At 40.1% G+C, this 25676-nt stretch overlaps 1 protein-coding gene across 3 annotated transcripts in view; it reads left to right on the top strand.

Annotated features, from left to right (window-relative positions):
• sez6b (seizure related 6 homolog b) overlaps window positions 1–25008 on the top strand; it is a 327905-nt gene extending 302897 nt beyond the window's left edge. Inside the window, exons 17-18 of one of the 3 annotated variants that reach the window (XM_039777990.1) lie at window positions 838–846; window positions 5343–5818. In XM_039777990.1, the coding sequence (XP_039633924.1) occupies window positions 838–846; window positions 5343–5372 (39 nt within the window). In that variant the 3' untranslated portion in view covers window positions 5373–5818. Of the gene's footprint in view, window positions 1–837; window positions 847–5342; window positions 5819–24833 lie in introns of those variants that run through there. The other 2 variants (XM_039778005.1, XM_039777999.1) reach the window with 2 other exon arrangements.
• The last annotated feature ends 668 nt before the right edge of the window (window positions 25009–25676 follow it).

Below are 25676 nucleotides of genomic sequence, written 5' to 3'. Positions count from 1 at the left end.
TTGAAGCTTTGCCCGTGTTTAATATGAACATACAACATTGTATCATTATATATGTGATAGAAAATAAGGACAAGCATAATAGGTCTCCTTTAAGAACTAGGAATCTATTTTTTATTTTATGTTTTAACAACCAATACTAGATCAAAACATATATATATATATATATATATATATACACTGTATATACATAAAATATGCATAAAATAGTAAAGCCCCTTAAATTATATATACTATACTGCAGTGGTGTAGTCTAGTTTTTTGTAGTGAGTATATTGTGATTTTCCCCTCCCAGCTCCATACCCACCCGTCCCAGAGCGACACCCCATACGTTTTTTGTAACGTTACCACGTACAGTATAGTATCCAAGTTTCTGTAAAGTTAACGTCTGCTGCAGTGTCCCTTGAAGCTGCAGAAGCTTCAGGGGCAGGCTTACGAATACACTGAAAGAATGTAGTTTAAATTCACTTTTCGTTCTCCTTTAGTGATTTACATTAGTTAATTTTAATATTTGCGCAGAGAATGACCGCCAAGCCACTGTGTTGTTGTTCCTAAGTGACTCGCAACACAGACAGGGTGAATTTATGAACAAAATGTGAACGTTCTGTCACAAAACAATCGTCGTTACATAATGTTATCCTATATATACGGAATGTATATTTATGTGGAAATCCTTGACCTTCTCTAGTGGGTATACAGCGTATACCTGTGTAACACGTCGACTTCACCACTGGTATACAGCATATAATCATTAATAAGGTACAGTGTCACTCCAGCTGATGACATTCTTTCTTCATGTTGAGTTCTTTTTCTTCTTCTTCCATGCTGGCAATCCTGAAGAACAATGAGGTGAGTTAGTCCTGAATCCTGAGGCACAAAGAAACAACGCACATTAAATGCATTGCATAAACTGCAAGTTAAAGTGTCATTGATGTAAATGGTGAAATTCTTATTTTATGCTTTTTGCATAGTCAACAAATCGGATATGCAGTCCCAAACCAACAACGAATGTATCTCCTAACAACTATTGTGTGTGTGTGTGTGTGTGTTTGTGTGTGTGTGTGTGTGTATGTGTGTATGTGTGTATCAAATCCTGATATATCTTCTACCTCTGTGCCATAGAACTTAATTTTTGTCCAAAAACATCAGTCAGCCACACTGTTGCCATTAGGGCTGTCAAACGATAAAAAATCGCTGAATTTCTATAGTTAATCGCGATTAATTGCTTGTTTTAATCGCATGATTAAAATTCTGTTATTTTGCATTTCAGAACGTATTTAAGTATATATTAACAATGGAAAGCAATTCTTACCAGGGTATCTTGATTGGGAATCAAATGAATGCAAAGAAAGTTACTTTATGAACTTGACTTTAAGATTTATATTTGTTTATTATTTATTTACTGTAAACAAAAGAAGAAAAAAGAAAAAAAAGAAGGGTACTAAACAGTCAGCAACTTATTTATTGTTAAGGCCATGGTCAAAATTAAAGATTTAACAATAATGTAATAACTATAACAATAACTTATTTCACCAGTAAATTGCTGTTGAACAACATAAACAACCACCAGATGGGAAAAGGGTATTTTACAATTACTATGAATGCACCACGAGGCTACCTGTTTTAAGTTAACGCACCGTCTGTGTTGTTGAATTCCGACAACGGCAACTGCTGCGCTGCAGAGCACCGGGACTGTTACGTTCTGGTGTTGGAATCCTCTACAGTGAAATACAGTCACACTTTACACTGTTTAACGTTAGCTGTCAGCATTTTAACAGTGTTTAATCCAGCTGCTAGCTAAAGGTAGGCTAACGTTACATGCTGTCAGGTGTAGTGTAAAGTCAGGCACCAAAATGAGGCACCGCAATTTTCATTCTTATTCGGTCTCGTTACTACCATTTAGGTCGGCACGTTTCGGTACCCAGCCGGTACCAAGAGTCAATATAGTGTGCAGTAACTTCTAAATAATTTTGATAACTCACTGACGTCCGGTGATCACCGGTTGATGAGACAGCGTTTGCACTTTGCACTTTGGTTTCAATAACAGGTCGGCGAGTAGCACTCTCCAAAATAGTGCTTTGCCTGAGCCCACTAGCATCAACCTGAGTCACATTAACTGTCCTACTATGCTTAGCTCGTAGGTGGTAGCTAATGCTTGACATGCTTCGGTAATATTTTAATTCGGCTTTACGGGAGTTTTGGAAAATAAGAATTGTGTTGCTGCCGCAGCCAGCAGCAGGAGGATGGAAGTATGGCAGCTTGATGATAAGTAAAGGTCAAGGCAAAGAGTCAAAATAGTAGCTTGTTAGGCACGATGTGAAGCCGAGTGAAGTGAAAATAAATTAATAAATGCGATTAACGCGTTAATGCTACCAGCCCTAGTTGCCATGGGTGACATGTTCCCTCATTACCATAAACACACACACTGTAGTTTACCACAAGAGTTTTTCATGGAGCAGTTCCCTAGTCGTGGGGTGAACAAAACAAACCGCATCCGTTCCCCCAGTTAAAGATTAAAGTAATAACATGAAGATGTTTCATTGCGTCTATGCATTGCGTTTGCAGTAGAGCTGCACGATATTTTGTTTCATGTGCAATAGTCACTTCGCAGGACGTGTGATGTTAATGCTTTTGCTGCTTGTTCTCCTTTTACATGATTGTTACTGGCTGACCCTTCTCTTTTAAGACAGGTGGACATGTGGGCAGCGTGTGTTTGTGACGTAACATTTAGTCTCGCTTTGCCAGACCTTCCTCCACAGCGCTGCGGAGGGAGGCAAAATGCCTCGGGAAGGAACTTGTTTTGGTGGAACGTGTACGTTCAAAAGTAGTTTTAGTCATGCAACAGAAATCACAGATTGGACAGATAGTCTAGCTAGCTGTCTGGATATACCCTGCAGAGATCTGAGGAGCAGTTAACCATAGTCAATAATAAATCCACCGGAGTTTAGAACGCCAAAGCTCCCATGTGTAGGCGCTCCCGTGTGGAGACAAGTACCGTAAGCAGCAGCTGCCGCAGACACAGTGATGCACACGCTTTTCCATGGGTAGTGAACCTACAGTAGTCAGTGTTTTAAGTTCGCTGCAAAGACGAAATAAATCACCTGATTAATGCTATGATATCACGTCTCCCGGCCATTTTTCACTGCAGAGTTACCAGAAAGTTGCTACCAGCCAGGCTAAAGCTAATAGAGTTAGCCTTAAAGGTACTCTAAGCGATGTCACGCGTTTTTTAGGCTACAACATTTTTTGTCACATACAGCAAACCTCTCGTCACTATCCGCGAGCTGCCTCCCCTGAACACTGTAAAAAAATGTGGTCTCTGTAGACAGCCCAGGTTCCACAAACGCCAACAAAAACAAAGTGGCCAACCTGTGTGGTATTTCAGGTAGAAGGTTTAACAAACTCTGAGTCTAACCCTGATGTCTGAGTTGATTTACCCTGAGATGGGAAACTCAGAGTTTTCAGTTTCAGAACAGCTGATATGAGTTGGTTCAATCAACTCAGAGTAGGTTCATGCGCGTGCCCCACCACAATAAAAAGGCAGCATGAATGGAGCCATGATTCTACGATTCACCATGGTAACAACCACAAACAAACGGGTTGGCGGAAATACTCATGCGCACATACAGCGAGTTAAAAAAAAGCAACACAGCGGCTGCTGCAAAAGAGAGCGAATTTGCGTGGGAGAAAATTGCGGCTAGAGTAAATGCATGTATTCCAATATAGTGTATATCATATTTAATTATAGCCTAATATTACTGGTGAAATGGTATTGAACCTATAATCTATTCATGCTGCGGGCGAAAAATTCCTAGTCCTACTAATTAAATATAAATAAAAATAAATCCCATTCTTACCATAGTAACTGACTCTGAGGTGAAGTTACCTCTCTTTCTGAAACTGAAAACCCAGAGTTTCCCTCATCTCAGGGTTAACAAACTCAGAGTTTTCACTAAACCTGCTTTCTGAAATACCACCCTAGACCACAAAAACATAACAAACCGTGTTCCAGCGTTAACCGACAAGAAGGATTTGGGGTGGGGGTTTGGGGTTAGTTTGCTTAAGCATGGAAGGGAGGGGCAGGGGATGGTATGAGGAGGAGGGAGGGGCGAGCTAGTCTCGTTTTGTTTGAAAATACTTTGAACGTCAACAAGAATAACGTCACCCAACATTGCTTAGAGCACCTTTAAGAATGAAGAGGTTTGTCTCAACTAACGTAAGGGTTCGGAGCCACGAAGCTGGAAACGTAACACCAATCTACAACAGCTGTCTGTGTCTGATATAACGTAATTTACACTGATTTGAGTGTTCTTAGACACACAGTTTGTTGCTAGTGTGTGACATGCAGGCTATGGATGTACAGCCAACCACCAATCACAATCGATGATGATCAATTTATTAAACTAGTCGACCACAACCTGAAATTTAGAGGAAGCAACATACATGCATTATTAATATTGACTTTAGCCTGGATTGATAGTATTATATGAATACAATGGTGTCATGTGAGTCAACCAGTGTATTTAACTACCTCATTTCCCTTTCCAAAATCACTTCAGAAGAGTAGTCATAGAGCTTACTTGCTTTGGTGTTAGCATTAAAGTTCAACAAAGAATGGTTCACATAAGAAAAGTTACTTTTTTCATTTTTATTTTCTATGTAGATGCACTCCCCTACAAAATCACCCCAGTAGTTGAGAATGTTTTATTATTTCCAAATAGAGCTATTTATGTAATCTTGTATAAATTACAGTGTTTTTTCATATCGCAATATATATTGCAGGAAAAAATTCAAAATAAATTTCAGTTTTGTCCATTATCGTGCAGTACTAGTTTGCAGTATTACTAACTGGGTGTCTATGTGTGGAAAAATCCTGGGACGCACAGTTAGTGACGTTTTTACCATCGTTCAGCAGTTGTTGGTCCGCCAGAGAGGTTAGGCGAAGCTAATGCAAAAGACTCATTTGTGTGTGAAGTGTGAAGAGCAATGACTACTGACGATGAAACTACAAAACTACAAAAACAAGTGAAAGTGTGATCCAACAAACACAATTACCGCTGCCAATGAGAATGAAACAGAGATAACAAATTCTTGAAGTTGTGTTGCTGCTTGTATGCTGGAAAATAGTTGTACTGCAGCAATTTATAGCACATCCTAAATAACTGTTAAATGTTTTCTTTAATTAAATGAAAGTCAGCAATTGTTGATGTGTGATCACACATTTCTCCTTTCAATGACCTATGATATGACATTGGTGTTTCATGCTGTGGTTAGGGGAAATGTTTGACAGCCCCTGTTGTGTATGCAGCTGTCTCTGTGACCTCATGTGCTCATTTTCTTCACAGGAAACAAGAGAATACGAGGTTTCGATCTGAAGACGCCAGTGTATGTTTCAGTATGGACAGATAAGAAGCCTGCTGGCCTTTCCAACATCTGTCAGACTCACACCTTTGGTGACTCCCTTCACCCTGTTCTCTGTACACTGAATATGAGCCTCCCTTTATTTACCCAACAGAGGACACCACACTACCCCTGGAAAGGCTGGGCCACCGGATTATTTTTCTAGCTCTTCAACAACAACCGTCCAACAGCAGCAGTTTGTACAGTTTTTAATCCTGTGCTTGCATCGTGAGGACTTCCAGTGCAAAGTACCATCTCAGAAAGCAGGGAATCAATGTGAAGCTTGTGCCATTAAATGCATATAACCACAGATGTTACATTGTGTTATGTACATTATACGCTGTATGTCTCCTGCCACCATTTAAAGACCAATCCTTGGATTTATGGGATGTCTATTAAGAGTAAAATCTTACAATTGAAACAACAGCATTTGCTTTTATCAGAGTATGCCCAAATATGTTGCTCTTTGAATTGATGCAACCTTCTGAGATAAAAAATCTGAATGTGCCTTAAATAAAAAGGGCCTTGAAGGAATATCTATCTTTCTGAGAGTGAGATGAGAAGATTGATATCATTATCGTCTGTGTGTTAAGTACGGAGCTGGACTAAAAAAATGACTTACTTAACATACTGAACATAGTTTTGGGCTCTCAAGTCTCACGCATTCAGCGTGAGACACGTATTTCAACCAGTTTGCATGCTCACACGCCACACCTTCTATTTCTCAATCTGATGAAGGCACAAACCCACTGAAAGCGATTATTGACGCACCTGCATCAATCCCTCCCTTTTTTCACATGATTTATGAACGCCATTCCAATCATTATTGGGCTTTTTAAAGAAATTTCGGACACTCAGCTGCTGTTACAGTTTGCAATATGTGTGCACCGCCGCTGCGCAATTCACACGATTCACACGATCATTAACCCTTGGGTTGTCTTCGTGTGAGATTTGACCCATTTAAAAAAAAAAATTTCTTTATCAGAAAAGTGGGTTTATTTCAACCAAATTTTCAGAAAAATAACACGGATTGTTCCACACAACACTCTTCACAAGTAAAATAAATGATCAGCCCACTACTTTCTTTAAATTTGGATGTTTTATTCAATTTTATAGCATTCCAAAAAAAGAATTATCAAAGAAAATTGAAAAAAAGTGACAAACATGTCCACAAAAGCTTCAAAAACGTGGGGGGGAAAAAAAACACAAAAACGTCAAAGGTGCAGAAAAAAATTGACAAAAACATCGGAAAAAGTGACAAAAACATCGGTGGGAAAAGCAACAAAAGTTTTGAAAAAGACGACCAAAACGTTAAAATTTTGATCCAGAAAAACAAATTCCAAAATGAAGCTTCGTGAAGCATTTACTTTATTTTCTGAGCCCACTAGATGGCGCTTTTGTTAAACCTAGGGTTGAAAGCACACTGAGCTGCCGTTCCTTGAGTGTTTTTCTTCAAACCGAGAGTGCCATCTCGTAGGCTCAGAAAATAAAGAAAATGCTTCACAAAGCTTCATTTGCCTATCACTAGAAGAAAGCATTACATGGAGCATTCATGGCACCAGCAGCTACTATGTGCTCATCAAGGTGTGACAGATATGAACAGGCAGTCAACAAGTGTAATAGTTTAATGCTGTTCAGTGGACTCATTTGGGGCCAAATTTCTTTATATCTTTGATTAAAAAAAAATTGATTTGGGTGAATTTGTTTGTAATTTATCAGATTTACCAATTTTTATAATTTCTATTGCTGGTCAGTTATAAACAATAGTAAAATGTAACTGCTAGCAAAACCCTTGAGAGAATTAGACGTTGGCAGACATGTATAAAGTACTAGAGACCCAGACTTGAGTAAAAGTACAAGTGCTCTATCTTAAGTAGAAGTTGAAGTGCTCTTTAAGCACCAAAATTATTATATAAAAAATTAAGTACAAAAAATGTTGAATACTTTAGTACTTCCACTTAAGTATTGCAAGTAGTTTATTTTAAAATGTACTACTCAAGTACTGAAAGTAAAAGTACAAGTATTGTGTTATGTAGTTATTAAAGAAAGTCTAAAGTTTGAATATCATATTGTTTATATTATTTCAAATTGTTTTGTATACTTCTTCAAAAATAAAATGGAAACTTGTTTTGGGGAGAATAAAATTACTCTGGGCTGAGTTGTCCTAGTAACCAAAAAGGCTCAGGATGCTGCAAATGTTGGTATAATATGAACATGGCTGGTGGATTTAAGACAAAAAATAATAATTTATTGAATGAATCAAATTTGAACATATGTGTCAGTGGCTTGTTGATCTTTACATTGTTAGTTAATTTCCTATCCTGGCCTGGGACACACATTCATACGGTTTGATAAAGTACTTATTGGACTTTAACTTATCATTGCACTTACAATAACGAGCGTAGCTGTCCTCAGTTTAGGTCATCCTGTACGTCTCCTCTCCGGCTTTTCCTGCATCTACGCGTTTGTGTGTGTGTGTGTGTGTGTGTGTGTGTGTGTGTGTGTGTGTGTGTGTGTGTGTGTGTGTGTGTGTGTGTGTGTGTGTGTGTGCGTGCGTCAGTCACAGGGAGAACTGAACAGCCCCGCCCGCTGCAGAGAGCCAAAAGGATTGAAACAGCAGCAGCTTTCAGCGACTTTATAGTGAAAAAATATCACAGCGTACATTGATATTAAAATGTATACAGGTTGGCAGGACGGTCTGAAATTGTCTTTCGCTGTACATTTTTTTGGTAAATGTGAGATGTTCGAGTCGCACATGTCTCGTCTTCATATCAGAAACAAGGAAATTAATTCACTCCCGCTTGGTCATTGGCTCTCAGAGTCCCATACTGATACAAAGTCTGGCACGTGGGACTGCTGGGATTGGTTGAAGTCACAGGAAACTCCGGTTATTGGTCAAATTTGTGGAAAAGTTGCAGTGATTGGTCAAAATTGTGAGTCGCACCAAATTCACGTGATTGGTTGTAACGAGTAACGATGCAGCACATAAAACATGTATCAAAGTAAAAGTATTAAACTCATTGAAAATATGTACTCAAGTAAAAGTGGAAGTAGGAGGAAAACATAATACTCCAGTAGAGTACAGATACAGCCTTTTAGTACTTAAGTACAGTAGTGAAGTAGTTCTACTTCGTTACTATACATCTTTGGACGTTTGAAGTAGGGGAGCAGAGGGTGCAATAAATAAGGTCTTATGATTCTTATTACAAACGTTCTGATCAGTCAGAATAGGCGTGTTTTGAAATATAAATAGCTATTTATGAGTTTTGTGGGCTAATGCACAAGAAGCCTAATTCTCCTTTACAATAATTCACAACATTTACAATCAGGGAGGCAAACTCATAAAAATACACAATAATTAAGATCAGTTTATATGATGGAATAGGGGCATTAAAATGTGTCAGAGGACACCAAATTTGGGCTTTTATGGACAAAAAAATTGGCTGATAAAACTTGAGAACTCTTACTGAACGGAACTGGTTACTTGTTGTTACTTATAAGGTGAGTCACGTCTTCATGTATAATTAATTCTAAAGTAGATCATTTCTGCGTTTGGTCTCATATTTATTCACTACGCTGTTGCTTTGTGTGTTAACACCTGCACAGTATGCCGGTAACAACATTCGGTAACTACATTCTAGCATCTGCTTCCAGTGATTAGGCTAAGTAAGGCTAACCACACACTGACTTCAGCATGAAATTGTTAAATAAATATATTTTCTCACCCTCAGAAAGACAGCAAATTAGGCATTTTCACTAGAGTGATGAACCACAAAGAATCCCAGGCAGTTTTTTATTTATATTTTAGAATGACAAGCTTTATTTCATTTATATACAACATGCAGAATTAAAGAGACAGACATTTTGATTTGTATATGGTTTACCATCGTCAGTTTTGTGTAACACCTTTAATTCAAAAACTTTTAGCGACATCCCATGCGTTGTTTTTGAAGCAAAAGGAAAATGTGCACCAAAGTAAGATGTTGTTAAAATTGCCATCGCCTGTTTGGAAATTGCGTCTAAATTCAGACCATTACTGTTGCTCACACATACAGTATGTATCCCAGCTCGTGTGATGACAATGATAATATTAACCTATTTTTGATTCATTGTAAGTACTGATTAAGCTACTTCACAAGCATCTTCAATAAAAGTTGTTGTTCAGAAAAACAATGGATACTTTGATAATATTTCTTATTTACTAAATCATTTGCTTGTTTCCCTGTTTGGTGAGTAAATGGTTTGGGTCCATTTGACTGTGTGAGGCTATTGATTTGCAGAAAGTTTTTAAGAAGAAGAATTTATAATATTTTGGAATTTTACTTGACAATTTGTTGTAAGTAAAACAATATTATACAAGGGCCGAGTAGGACATGAAATCTATCAAAGCAGATTTGAGAGTATAGAGGGACAGATTTCTATTTTGGTTTTGGCTGATTCTGAGCATCTTATTTTTAACACGTGATAATAATGTAACCTATGGCTATCAAATTCTTATTTATAGAGGCAAAGCGCATTAAGTCCCACCCCCACTGAAGGGGAAAACAACTCTCCGCTCTCCATTGACTTGTATGAAGGTGCCTCCTCTTCAATTTAGTCTGCTAGCAGACAACAGAAAAATACCTAAAAGCTACTGTGTGTGGTGATATTCCCTACCAACAATGTTACCAACAAGAACCTATGACTTAAGATTTTATAACTGCCATCCCAAAAAACTAAGCTTTTACAAGACAAAAGTGTATATACGTTATAGCTTAAAGCAACTCCAAAGCACTTTTCCTCTTCGGTCACCCTACAGGTTGGAAGCGGAATTGCCCATTACTGCTGTCGTATGTCTCATTCGAACTACAGATCCGCTACCCGATCTGGCAAACTTGCATAGTGCGGTTATAGCCAATAGAGGGCCGCAAAGCGAATGCAGAAGTGCCGTTCACCCTGTTACGAGTTGATCAGAATCAGAATCAGAAAGGGTTTTATTGCCAAGTACGTTTTTTAACACATACAAGGAATTTGTTTTGGTGTTGTTGGTGCACATCACACATTCTCTAAATGGAATATTAAAAAATATAAGTATAGGTATAAACAATATAAGTATAAGTATATGTACACAGTATGTATTAAATAAAAATAAAGATAGAAATAAAAAAATAAAAAATAATATATATATATATATATATATATATAATAAATATGATGGTTGTGGACTTCCTGAAGTCCACAACCATCTCCACTGTCTTTAGAGCGTTGAGATCTAGATTGTTTTGGTTGCACCACTTCACCAGGTGGTCAGCCTCCGACCTGTAAGTGTTGAACCACTGAAACAATTTTCTTTGATCCTTTGGCGTTGCTTTAAGCTTGATTTATGGTTGTGCGGAGGCTCTACGCAGAGCTTTCTCCGTATCCTACGTAAGTGGCCTAAAGTTTATACTTTATTAAGAGAATAGCAGGGCCGGTGTGCCAGTTTAGCTGGTGATCATGTTAACTGGTGATATTTGCATGAAATTGGTGAATATTCAACAAGGCCCTGCCCTGCGTTCTGCTCTGCCTCCGCCCCAGTTAGGTTAGGTTTCGGTATGTGAGGCAAAGATGAACCTACTTTACTGTTTCCAGGCTTGCATTTGCCCATGTTAAATTGTGATTTCACCAGTTAACATGGGCGTATATTTCTCTCATGTGTTAACCTGTGTTAACTTAGACTAAAAGTCCAATGTATAGATAGAAATCATAAAGTAATTTAAGTGTTGTGTAGTGTAGTGGTATAGATGACATAGAAGCTAGTTTGTCAACTTTTTTTGTCCATGACATCCAAGGTTCGAATCCCAGCTAGATCTCTAGTGCGTTGTTTTGTTTTATTTTTTTCCGTTCATACAGTATGTGTCGTATTTGTGTGGATAATGCTTAAACGGACATGTGTTACACATAAACTGGTGATGTTTTCAGCGATTTCCATTATTTTGTCTCACTTGCAAACACTGCAAAGTCTGAAAGTCTGCACCTCTGGCACTCGAGGGGCGGAGGCAGAGCAGAATGCAGGACAGGGCCTTGTTGAATATTCACCGATTTCATGCAGATATCACCAGTTAACATGATCACCAGCTAAACTGGCACACCGGCATGTGTGTGTGCGTGGGGAGTGTGGTAGAGCGAGTGAGAGAGTGACAGTGATTAGCTTCGGAGCAAGTACAAACTCATAGTGAGAGAAACAAAGTGTCGCTCCCGTTCTTTCTGACCACAGTGGGAAATGTGTAGCTGGAAAAGTTAAGCCTCTCCTTGATTTCATGTAGTTTATGGAGAAGGAGCATGCACGTGCAGAGTGGGTGGGGGGGGCGACAGGTGCTTGAGTACCTTGCTGCATCGAGGACTAAACCTCTACATATGGGCACCCGCTCTACAAACTGACCTTTCCAGGCGCCAAGAAGAATATTTAACAATAATAATTCGCTAGATAAAACGACCTAAACCTTCATGTCACATGATGACCAGGGTTATTATTATTGATGCATGTCCGCATCCTGCCAGGCCCGCCACTTGGACACAAGTGAGTCCGTCGGCAGCTTCACTGTCTATGGTCGGCGGCCAGCAAGAGCAAGAGTTGGAAGTTGAAGTGCCGGTAAGCGGGCTGTTGAAGTGAATGAGAATGCATGCATGCACATTTGGTTTCTTATGGTAGCCTCTAGCCGCTGCTGCTAGTAAAAACGTCTCCTCCAGGATGAAAACAGCCAGCCAGCAGGCAAGCAAAATCTAGCAGCTAACTTTGAAGTAGTGACATTTCGCGGTAACTGCACGAGCTGCCGCAGCCACAATTACTCGTTTTATTAGGGCACACACTAGAGTCATCGTGTGCTCACCGTTTCATTCTCTGATACACAAGAGACAGCAGCAGTTCTCTGTAGGTTAACAGAAGTCTGTGTGTCTGTGTGTCTGTGTGTGTGTGTGTGTGTGTGTGTGTTGGGGACAGGCGACAGTATCCTGTGTTAAAAGTTTTTTTTATAATCAGTGAGTGTTTGGAGAATGAGGCTATAGGATCCTTCTTAGCAGGTGAATTATTATCAGCAAAATGTATTTAAGTTCTAGGCTATACAGTGAAGTAAAATGTTATCTTTCAGTAGTTTATCACAATATCTCTGGATTAATGTTAGCCTACTGTTACATTAGTGTTTATCTTGCATCAACTGTATGCTTTTGTATGCCAGTGTCAAGTTTCAAATGTACCTGTAGTCGGTTATGTTTATAGTCAGGTAGGATGTTTTATGTTAAAGCATATTATCATTAAAAAAAGTCAATATATATTTCAGTGTTTAATATATTGGGACATACACTACTGGTCAAAAGTTTTAGAACACCCCACTTTTTCTAGTTTTTTATTGAAATTTTAGCAGTTCAAGTCCAAGGAATAGCTTGAAATGGTACAAATGGAAGTGGTGAACTGCCTGAGGTTACAAAAAAAAGTATGGTTACCCAAAACTGAAAAATAGTGTATATTTCAGAATTTTACAAAAAAGGCCTTTTTCAGGGAACAAGAAATGGGTTAACAACGTAAAGCTGTTCTGCAGCAATGGAGGTTGATCAAGCTTTGAAAGTTGGTGCTACCAATTCCCACAGGTGTTCACACTTGTCTGGATTACTTACAACCCCCTTTGTTTGTATAAAAGTATTGTTCGAACACACTGTGGTACCGTACCCTCCTGAGCATTATTGAACAGTATTGTACTGCAGAAAGTAATGTGTTGCCATAAAAATGGCAGGAAAAAGGCAATTAACAATGGAAGAGAGACAGACCATCATAACACTTAAGAATGTTGGTCTTTCCTACAGAGAAATTGGGAAGAAAGTCCAGGTGTCAGTGAGTACAGTATTCTTCACCATCAAAAGGCACTGAGAAACTGGGGGAAACTCTGACAGGAAGAGGTCTGGCAGACCCAAAACCACAACAGAATCATTAGACAAGTTTCTGAGAGTCAACAGCTTACGTGATAGGCGGCTCACAGGACAACAGCTTCAAGCACAGCTTAATAGTGGTCGTAATAAGCAAGTCTCAGTTTCAACTGTAAAGAGAAGACTTGGAGCTGCAGGTTTGATAGGTCGAGTTGCAGCAAGAAAACCATTGCTAAGACGTCAGAATAAGAAAAAGAGGCTTGCCTGGGCCAAGAAACATCGTCAATGGACTACTGAAGACTGGAAGAAGGTGTTATGGACTGATGATTCAAAATTTTAAATCTTCGGTTCATCACGCAGGATTTTTGTACACCGTTGAGTAGGCGAAAGGATGGTTCCTCAGTGTGTGACATCAACTGTCAAACATGGAGGAGGAAGTGTGACGGTCTGGGGCTGTTTTGCTGGATCCAGGGTCGGTGATTTGTACAGAGTGAAAGGCACCCTGAACCAAAACGGCTACCACAGCATTTTGCAGCGACATGCAGTACCCTCTGGTATGCGCCTAGTTGGTCAGAGGTTCATCCTACGGCAAGATAATGACCCAAAACATAAGTCCACGCTATGCCAGAGTGGCCAGCACAGTCACCAGACTTAAACCCCATTGAGCTGGTTTGGGATGAACTGGACAGAAAAGTGAAAGCAAAGCAACCTACAAGTGCCACACATTTATGGGAACTTCTGCAACAGAGTTGGGAAGAACTTTCTGAAGAATATTTGATTTCCATTGTAGAAAGAATGCCACGAGTGTGTTCAGCCGTTATATCTGCCAAAGGGGGCTACTTTGATGAGTCAAAACTTTAGAATACATTTTGGTTTATAAATTGATTCCATGATTTATTTTTTAACTTAAATTGTTCATTTGTTCTATTCTTTCATTTCAGAGTACAATAAGACATTGAACTGCATAAATTTCAATAAAAACCTGGAGGAATTGGGGTATTCTAAAACTTTTGACCAGTAGTGTATATTAATATATTGAATTGTGACTGCTCTCCTGTCAGCCCTGCACTACATCAGGTTAGTCACATTGAGTCCCTTCCTAGCTGTGTCATAACATTTTGCATCTTGCCATGCTTAACATGTAACACTTTATTAATCAAGACTGTGAAGTCATTGTGTGAGTTCAGAGTGGTTATGGCTTTTGGAAAAAAAACCTGTTCTTGAATCTGTTAGTCCTTGTCATGTAGGCTACCTGTAGCGCCTCCCTGAGGGCAACAGGTTAAAAAACGCTCAAAGCCAGGGTGGTAGCTGTCCTTGGTGATGAGGCAGTGGGAGGTGTAAATGTCCATCAGGGAGGGGAGAGAGCAGCCAATGATCTTCTGTGCTGCCTTTACTACTCTCTGAAGCCTCTCCCTGTCTGCCACGGTGCATCTGCCGTACCATACTGTGATACAGTACATCAGCAGGCTCTTGATGGACGAGCGTTAGAAGGTCAGCAGCAGGTTCGAGTCCAGGTGTATGCCGCTGTTGAGCCTTCTTGATGACCGCTGTGATGTTGTCTGTCCAGGAGATGTCAGCGGAGATAAGGACACAGAGCAATTGGAAGGTGTGGACTAGAGATGCTCCGATACTGCCTAAAACGCTGGTATCGGTATTGGGAAGTACTGGAGTTTTTGCACCGATCCGACACCACGTAATAAAGCCCTAAAGAAAATTTACGTTAAAGTAGTTTATTTTTGTTCTTTTTCTGTTATAACTGACTGTCAAACTGCATAATAAAAGAAAGTTCTGTGGCATTCATTGTTTGTGTTTGTTCATGTTTCACAAAGAGTTTAACCGGAGCCAGACAGACAACAAAGATAGAAATCGTATCACATCCATACAAGGATAGTAGCATACAGTTAGTAAACATAATAAAATATATGACACAATGGTATCGGATTGGTACTCGGTATCGGCCGATACGCAAGTTCAGGTATTTGGAATCAGTATCGGGAAGCAAAAAATGGTATCGGGCCATATCTAGTGTGGACCCTCTCCACACACTCGCCGACCGCTAGGTCAGTGCTGTTCTTCCTGAAGTCGACAATGATCTCCTTGGTTTTCTTGGTGTTCAGAGCCAGGTTGTTCTCTGAACACCAGGCTGCCAAGTTCAGGACCTCCTCTCTGTAGGCTGCCTCATCTCCCTTTGATATGAGTCCGACCACTGTGGTGTCATCAGCAAACTTGACGATGAGTTTGTTGTCGTGGGCCGGACTGCAGTCGTGGGTGTAGAGACAGTACAGGAGGGGGTTCAGCACACAGCCCTGTGGAGAGCTGGTGCTCAGCATGCGAAGTGGGGGCCAAGTCTCACTGTCTGGGGCCGGTTGGTGAGAAAGTCCTTTATCCAGGCACATGTGAGAGGGGGAAGGTGTGAGAGTGACCAGTTTGGTGATGAGAATGTCCGGAATGATTGTATTGAAAGCTGAACAGTAATCCACAAAGAGCATCCGGACAGAGCTCTGATGCTGCTCCAGGTGGCTCAGCGCAGAGTGGAGAGATACGGCGATGGCATCCTCTGTGGATCTGTTCGCGCGATATGCAAACTGATAGGGGTCAAGGTCTGGGGGGAGATAGTCCTAGTCGCTCGAAGTACTTCATGATTACCGGAGTGAGGGCCACTGTAATCATTTGTTCATTCATCATTCAATTCATCATCATCAATTGTTTGCTAGCAGACAAAATTGACGAGGAGGCACCTTCACGCAATACAAGTCAATGGAGAGCGGAGAGTTGTTTTCCCCTCCAGTTGGCGTGGCTTTCAGAGGATGATGCAATGCGCTCTGTCTCTATATCACAGTTATGAAGGACAGATGTAAAGCGTAACTCTCGTCAAAATGCAACCTAGGGTCTTTTTGTGAATGTACCTGAGTCAAACCTTCGTTTAAAAGCCTAATTAGGACATAAGCTAGGGTGACCAAACGTCCTCTTTTGCCCGGACACTTTTTACCTACTGTCAGGGGCGTCCGGGGGGGTTTTATAAATTCTTGAAAATGTCCGGTTTTCACTCTTTTTCATGGGACCATTAAGCGTGTACTTAAATTGACTGGCGCTTTGCACACAATACTACGGTACTTTGTTGTGTGACGTAATTCTCGAGAGGCTGCTTTGTGGCAGCTCTGCGACGCGCACATACACAGGGACCAGAGCAGACAGGGACCAGAGCAGACAGGGACCAGAGCAGACAGGGACCAGAGCATACAGGGACCAGAGCAGACAGGGACCAGAGCAGACAGGGACCAGAGCAGACAGCGGAGCAGCATTGCACACAAAATGCCAAAGTGTTTCCTGCTAAAGATTTAGAAAACACAGGGGAGACACTTTATTTCTCTCACTGTGACTCTAGAGTCGTACTCGCTCGCCGTCACTACTCACTCTGAAGATAATCACCGTCACTCTCTCACTTCTCCCTCGCTCTATTATATCACCCACTCCCCACACACACACACATGCCATCTCAGGCCACTAAGTAGGCTACGGCGAAAGCTCTGCGTGGAGCCTCCGCAGAACCATAAAACAAGACTAGTGCAGCTAGTGCAGCTTCACAGTTGGTCGGGACCGGACAAGTGGGAGGCGGAGTGCACCGTGTGCAAAGCTGGCACACATGTTTCAGTGTCTTTATTATTTATCTTATTACATTGAAAAGGTATTAAGAGATATTTTGTTGAAGCTGGATTTTCTAACACAGAAGAGGTCATATTTAGAACATTATTTCATATTATTTATTTATTTTAAAAGAGAGCTATTATTGTAGGTTGTTGCAGATTCTATTTAATTTTATTACAGAAGTTATTTTTGCACAATTGAGGCATAATAAAGCATGTTTATTAACCTCTGAGAAGCCTGTCGCAATTTGTGTCTTGAGGCCGGGCCGAGTGTCCTCTTTTTTGGAAATCAAAATATGGTCACCCTAATGTAAGCGCCACTTTTAAGATTTACCGTATTCTCATTTTCGGTCAAATTACCTGTTGAATTGCTAGGGGCACTACTATGATCGCATCAAAATCGCTATTTTTAAAACACTAAGAAGGCTCGACAAAACATTAAACTTTTGCTTGAAGTATCACCAGTGTTTGTGTACACAGAGTTTACTAAAAAAAAGGTTTTGAACAACTCACTTTAAACAGTTGTTGTTTCCGCTCGCCGCCATCTTGCCAGTCAAAAAGAGTCGATCTCTGAATGCAACGTACCGGGGAGGAGAGTAAAGATGAAAAGCTCCTAAAGCTAAATGCACGGATTATTCATTGTTTTGTCGTTAGTGAAAAACAATATTGACTTTGTAGTTGAAAAAGGAGCCTCATAAAAGAATGACATTTCCTCCTATGGAGCGTAAACAACAGCTGCCAAAGTAAGTTCAGCGGTCCAGTCAAATGCAAAGTATTTGATTTACCGCTCAAATATTCCATTTCACCAGGAAATATGTCACAGTACAGAAGCTAAAGAAGCTCCAACTTCCATTTCACTGGGACTTTAACATCAGCAACAGATCGCCTGTATAGCATTTTAACAGGCTACTTTAATCCAAACAATTGTCGACTGTGTACAAGCTAATATATGGGCCCGATAACATTTTAATAAATCTGAATCGGACCTTACAGGATGTAAATTTCTGTGACTTCCTGTACAGAAGGTTGCTTAAAAATAGTCTTGCTTTTCCAGACCTTCCTCCACAGCGCTGTGGAGGAGGGTCTGGCTAGTCCACATAGCATTCCGGGATGGGAAAAAAACGTGCTCTGGTTTATTGGCATTTCTTTAAACCAATCTCAAAACACTTTTGCAAAGACCTTTGCAAAATAGCCTCGGGAAGGAACTTGTTTTGATCGAACATGTACGTTCAAAAGTTGTTTTAGTCATGCGAGGGGATACTCAGATTGGACAGATAGTCTAGCTAGTTGTCTTGATTTACCCTGCAGAGATCTGAGGAGCAGTTAACCATAGTCCTCAGAAATCGACTGGAGTTTAAAATTCCATCACAAAGAAAGCGGAAGGAAACAGACATCAGCGAAAAGACCGGAGAAATCCCGGAAGTGGAACGTCGTGGAAATAGACTAGTTAAAAAGGCTGGAAACTGTCTGACTTGACACCGGCTTTTTTCTGCTGCTGCCGACTGCTCCAGTGCACTTTACAGGCGAGGCACGGCTCATCTCGAATGAGCCTAATCACCTTCATCATAGACCAAACATGGCTGCACGCTCTGGTATACATCTCCTAAAAAAAGTCCTGAGATATACTATGTTAATAATACAAATTCATAATTTTATTTAAGTTATTTGCTTTTAACAATATTTGTGGCAGTCATGTCCTACAGATGCCTGTTGGAACTTCAATAAAGTGAGAAAAAAGCAGAATAAAATTATAAAACTGGGGAAAAAAGCTATTCAAAACAGGACTACTTGATTTTTCATCCGATATGTTGGCAGCAGCAGGTTAAGAAGAGGTAACTGCAAGCCTGCAACTAATGTTTTGCTTCAATCAACAGGAAACTGAAAACACTACCTGTGGTCAGTGTTTCCGATTCTATAGGACTAACAAGCTTGAATTGACATTGGTGTCTACATTCACAAAGCCTCCATAAATTAAATGAGAAAGAAATGTTCATTATAATAGAAAATTCCAGTTTCATCTGTAACCCTTGTCTCACTAAGGTTCTGACCTTCTGTGTGAGGCCCAACTGGACATAGGTTTGTGAAGGCTTATAACTATGATTATTTTTGATTAAAGCCAACATATGAATAACTGAATGTATCTATGTACACAACTTACCTGAGCAAGCTTTCCTGGGGTGATCATATTCTAATTTCAATGGTGAGAAACCATTTGGACAACTAGTCAACACAACAGATCACTGCCTCCCTCTGCTGGCAAGGGCTACAAATTACCCATCAACCATTAGGTAGGGATGTGCTTCATCTTAAAGTGCTCATATTATGCTTTTTGGCTTTTCCCCTTTCCTTTATTGTGTTATAAATCTTTTTGCGCACGTTATAGGTTTACAAAGTGAAAAAGTCCACCCCAAAGGGACTTACCATCTTCCAGAGAAAACACTGTTCACAAACTGCTCCAAACAGCTCTATTGTAATCCATCTTTTACTTCCGTGACGAACGTGCGTCATTTTTTAACACGTTATAATGCTCACCTAGCTGCTAGCAAGGCACTCCCTCATACTCTGCTTCTGACTGGCTAGCAGCACTTACTGCGCTTGTGCGACTCCCAACAAAGATGGAACAGAAGTGAGATGCCTCACTCTGTAGCTAAAACAGAGAGCTCAATGCACAGGGTGAAAAGAGGAGCTGCAGCAATGTGCAATACAACAAAAATATGGTGTTTTCTGAAACTTAAACCACATAAACCTATTCTGGTACAACCTCTAAATACAATTATGAACCTGAAAATGAGCATAATATGAGCACTTTAAGAAACAGCCTCCTCACCTTTGGAAACTCATTAAGGCAGTCAAGGATCTTGCTTGTCCCTAGTTGGCGATATTGCCAACTATTAACCGCATTTTTCCCAACTTTCAACGTCGACGGCTCCTCCAGCTTGAGTTTTGATTTGAACCTTTTTCTTGTCAAGAAACTACACAGGCAATTGGATGATAGTCACATCTAGTGGACAAACGAATGAACTGCTTGTCAAATTAAAACATACCGGTAGTTATGGTAGGTTTCCACACAGCGAAATTTTGCTTCGCTCTCATTAAGGTTGAATGGAGACAAAATTTGCCCCGATTGGGCAAAATGAGAGTGAATCACTGAGGCAAGCGAAACAAAGTTGACGAAAGGATAACTTTATTCAAATGAGGACCACTCAAGAACCAATCAGGTCCGTGTGTTTGTGTTTGGAGGTGGGAGTTACAAAAAAAGTCTGACCAAAAGGTTATCAGAGCTTTATCATGAACATTTTTTAATGTGATTAAAATGTTTCTACACAAACACAAATTGTGATTTATATGACACACAAACTTAGTCAGGGCATATACACCACTAAATAGACCACTGTATATGTTAGTTTAAACACTTGAACCCCCCACCCCCAGCCACATGTTTACTTGTCAACCAGATTATTAGATTGAATTGATGATTATTGTCGATCATTTCCTAATTGGGGGAAAACTTCAAACTAATTGTTTAGTTTGAAGTTCCTGTGACGTTTCCAGTCTATGGGTCAGACTCAAACACACGGAGCTCTGAAGCAGACCTGTGCGTCACTTAGTGTCCACTCTCTCTGTAAAAACAGAGACGAGCAGCAGCACAGACCATGGAGCTGCTGCAGTGCGCCTTCTGTGGTCTGTGCAGCTTTAGGTTTTTTGTGGAGATGCTGCGGCGGATGTGTCCCGTTTGTGCTCCGTGTAATTCTGCAGTAGTTTCGGTGTTCCACCTCCGACGTAGAGCAGCGTACAGCCACTTCCCTAAACTTTGTCTCATTCAGAGACCAGACACCCAAACGGGGCTCTGTGTCTGTCAGGAGGTCTGAGATCTACCGTATCAGCAGAGCAATCACATAATGCACAGCAGACTATGGGGCAAGTAGATTATTTTCTGAAATATTATGACTTTATTCTTGTAATAGCCTATTTCACTTTATTTTTCTCAAAATATCACTACTCCAAATCTCAGAGAGCACATATGAGATATATTTTGAATGTGCACAAAGTTTTGAACATGAGCAGAAATATTGCTCAAACACATCTGAAATATAACAGTCCAGTTTTATTAATTCATTAAAATGAATTCATGTATCATTGAGTTGAATAATTGTCATATGCACATTTAAAGGGCATAAACCGATTTTACCTTGTCATAGTTGAATAATGACAGTTTAGTGGGTAAATACATAGAACCTCAAAATCCCATTGACACCTCTTTTCTCTGCAAATCTCACAATTTGAAACTGCCTCTGAAAACGGGCAAATCTCAACGAGCCGCCGAGTTGACGTCAACTCCTCATTTGGCTCTAGTCTCTCTCTTTGTCATGCCCCAACATTTACATAGGCTACACAACTGACCTGAGATCAGGTAGTCTTCTGAATCTAGGTCATGCAGATCTCAGAAATTGTATACATTTTTCATCTGCTATTTTACCATTAAATTCACTTCTAAGACTTTTTTATGCGAGAAATCAACTATGTAGCGGTCAAATATGGGCCGTTTTACAAAAATTGATGTCTAATTGCAAATTTTGTCTGACTGTGTGTCGGAGTTCAGTGGCCGGTGCTGCCTGTGTTGCTGCCTCACTGCCTGGCCTGCCTTCTTTCACAGACCCCGGCCTGCTGTGAGGTAGATTTAGCTGGCAGCCCACGGTACTCCATACCCGCGTAAAGTCACTGTTTTTTGGGTTAATGGACTACCAAACGCCGCTGCCTGGACAGAGCTCCAGGGCCTGCAGCTCCCCTCTTCCTGCTAAATGGCCGGTGTGTGTGAGTGAGAGCGCGGTCAGCGAGCTTGATACGCCATTGTTAGCTTTATAAGACCTTGGGGTAGAGGTTATATAAGTGGCGTGATGAAATTCAAACTTTAAATATACTCTAATTACGCCGAAAATGAAGCTAACTAGCCGCAATCTGTACACATAGGATTTAAGGGACAGTCGCAGCTAACGAATCCCTTAGTGTTCACAGAAATTCATTAAATTGAAATCTGACACCATTGTTAGCTTTATAAGACCTTGGGGTAGATGTTATATAAGTGGCGTGACGAAATTCAAACTGTAAATATACTATAGTTATGCCGAAAGTGTAGCTAGGTAGCTGCGATATTTTCCCATTGTATTGAATGGGACACATAGCTAGCTAGCTGCTCCTCCTAACAAGACCCCTCACGTTCATAAAAATGCCTTAAATTCAAATTAGCTTTTGTTAGCTTTGTAAGACCTTGGGATAGCTGTGATATAAGTGCCGTGACGAAATTCAAACTGTAAATATATTATACTTATGCCAGCAGCCGGCCGCGGAGCCCCGGTAGTGCAGTAATCCACAAAGGGTGACTTTGACCTGGGTATGGAGCCCAGCAGGCTGCTGCTTTCTCGTCAGACTGTGTGGAGCTCCTAAAGTCTGACACGTCTTACCAAATTTGCAATTAGCCATCAATTTTCGTAAAACGGCCCATATTTGAGCTTTATATAGTTGATTTCTCGCATAAAACAGTCTCAGAAGTGAATTTGGTAACGAAACATTGCAGTGTCTGGAATATGAGATTCTGTCGCTTCTCTAATGTGTGTATGGGGATTTGCTCAACCAATCAGCGCGCAGCTCATCTAAATATTCATGAGCATACCATATTTGGAAGAAAAGCTCTTGTTACAAATAGGGCCAAAACACAGGCATGCATATGGGCCAATTAACAACCCGTTCTCATTCCGAACTCGTAAAATAAGTACGTTTGGTCAGTGTCCTTCAGCGTCTGATGCGACGAAAAAGGCACCCTTCGGCGTATTTGTGTAACGTACTAGGTAGAGCCGCAGTTGGATGAGATTTAGCGAGTGGTATGTAATGGGAAATTGCTGCGTAAGGACGGTGGTTGGGTGTGTTTCCCGGCTTTTGAGGCATCCTTTCCCCGTTGTTTTTCTGCTAAACCTCCGCGATTCCGTTCACCCGTCCCGACCAAGCGCGTCAAAAGGGACGAAAAAGGGACGGCAATAGTGGCGACCAAGCACGTTTACATGAGACGCTAAAGGAGACTTTTAACGTCAAATAAGAACGAGAAAGGCTCCTGATCGAACGTCCTTATTTTACGAGTTGGGTGTGAGAATGTGTTGCAATTAAATATCAACCAGGCCATTTTCAGCCCAACCAATGTTACATACCCCATTAGGAGACCTTAAGGAACAGTGTGAAATACCCTATATAATCATTCTATCACCCCTTTAAGGAGGTTACTTCCCCAACAAAAGACCCAAAAGAGGAGGGAAGAGTAAATGATGCCTAGGCTACATGTGTGCTGACTCAGATATAATTAGAAAAGTCTATCCAAAGGAGAATAAATAGTTGAAAGCAATACTGAATGCCTGAGAGCCTTACTGCAATATATTCCATTATGTTTTTATATTTGGATTGTAATCTGTGTTTCCCTTTACATAAAGATATTTCCAGCATACATTAATTCAGAAAAAGGTAGAAATAGGTGCATAAAAATTCACCAGAATGCAGGAAATGAAGTGTTTAATGCTCCCCCTGCTAAAACAATGAACTTTGTGTTTTGGCCTGTAACTTTTTAACCCTGTGTCTCAGAAACAAAATGCTTGAATCTATCCATATATAGGCACAGATACGATACAGATATACACATACAAATCACTCTGCATTTATTTGTGCATTATACTTACAGATATGGATCACTCTGCATTTATTTGTGCATTGTGTTTCACAAGTTACAAATACTTATGATACTGTTTTAGCACCATACATATAAGCGACGCTCATTTGCGTCTCGATCCATTTTCCACTTTGAATAGTGTCCAAATCTGTTTTTTCGCTACTCCTCCTAGAGATTATGAGCAACCATCACCAAATTTGGTACATTATATCTCTTGACCAAGCTGGACACAGTTATTTTTGGGGGATTTTTCATATTCCATACAGTTTAGCTATAGCCGGCCCTCAGAGTTGGCTCATACACTATGGGCAGGGCTTATATTATATGAAAATGTCATAATTTCTAAACACTTTGTGCTATTGCAATAGGGTTGCACAATATTGACAAAATGTGATATTGTGATATCAATTATGAATTTTGCAATATAGATATTTTGATATTTTTAAACATATGTAAAATTACTTAAGTTCTGGGCAAATGCATCAAAATAGATTCATAACAAATGAAACAAGTTTTCTTACAACACAAGGTTTATTTCAACTGACAGTCATATTGGACTGGTACAACATGTATAAATAAATAATGACCATGTCTATAGAACAGGACAAGTTTTACTGGTTGTACAGTATAAAATAAATAAAGAGAATAGGACACAACTTTTCTTTCTCTTCTCTGATTCGTTCCGTTCTATCTATTTCTTCACTTACACTGTCACTGTTGAAATATGCACACACGTGGTATGCTCCATAGGGTTTGTCACGTAGTGGACCCGTGCGCTGACGTGTACTAACATGTGCAAGTAGCACGGTAACTGGCCAATGAAATTGCAATAATGATCATTATAGCGTTTCAAGCGGGCTCTACATCAAACACAACTAAGTCACACAGCCAACGGATGGGAAGCAGCGCTCCACAAAATAAACAAAATATTGCAAATATTGCAACCCCTTTTGATGTAATATTGCGCAACATGATATTGCGATAACGTTATTGAGTCAATATATCATCCACCCCTATATTGCAACCACATTGGGTGGGAATGTATAAATATGATGTCTGAGTAGCCTTGACACATTTGGTGCCATCTGGTCAATAGGTGGCACTGTAGCAGCATCAAAGGAAGGAATATGTTTGTGTATCAATGTATGCATGTATGACTGGTCTTTGTATATCACAACAGCAATTCATCCGATCGACTTCACATTTGGCAGGTGTATTGCTGAGGACCCAAGGGAGTGCAGTGTTGAGTGTGAAGTCAGTTGGAGGAGCGGTTCTTGAGAACACCGCAAGCAGCACTTCGAAGGGCCAAGTAAAGAACCTATAAAAGGCTAAAGGCTCCTTGGACGCAAGCAATCAACCTACTCTGAATAGGGACGCATTCCAAACATGCACGCTCCCCGACAACGCTGCAAGCAGCAATACCAGAAGCCAAGCAACCGGCTTTGAACGGACACGTGATAGCCTACAAACTGGAATGCTCCAAATGGGTACTGCACTAGCATAAAGAAAGAATGATAAAAGAAATGTTTATATATATAAATTTCTTGCATATATATATATAATACATATAGTTACATTAAATTCTTTTTTGGCTTAATCTGTGGTTTGTGTCCTTCTCTTCATATATTTACACAAATAGGGCCCCATTGCATATGACGGTTTGATACTAGCTGCACTAGTTACCTGTTAGGGACTGGTGACGTCACAGGGTAAAGTGAATAGTAACAAAAACTACTTTCATATTAAGATAAAATAATTTTTGATACATAAAAGTTAGATTTTTTGTGATTGGTTTCTTTACTTTAATAATGACAGACATATACACATACCTTTTGGATTTTGTATTTCTTATGAATTTATGAAAAGTGTATACATTTTTTAGATGGACAAAGGTAGGCAATTAATTAAATGTTTGCTTTATTGTGTGCAATAATTGTCTACAAACTTCCAGTCCAAATTTGGTGAAATTCTGATTATTTCCAGAGACAGGCTGCATGCGATTAAAACAAATGCCTACATTTAAGCTATTTTCAGTTTTGAGGAGGATCCAAAAC

This window comes from Perca fluviatilis, chromosome 2 (assembly GCF_010015445.1).
Source record: "Perca fluviatilis chromosome 2, GENO_Pfluv_1.0, whole genome shotgun sequence".
NCBI lineage: Eukaryota > Metazoa > Chordata > Actinopteri > Perciformes > Percidae > Perca > Perca fluviatilis.
The sequence above is the reverse complement of the archived record's forward strand: the minus strand, read 5'-3'. Positions and strand labels throughout refer to the sequence as shown.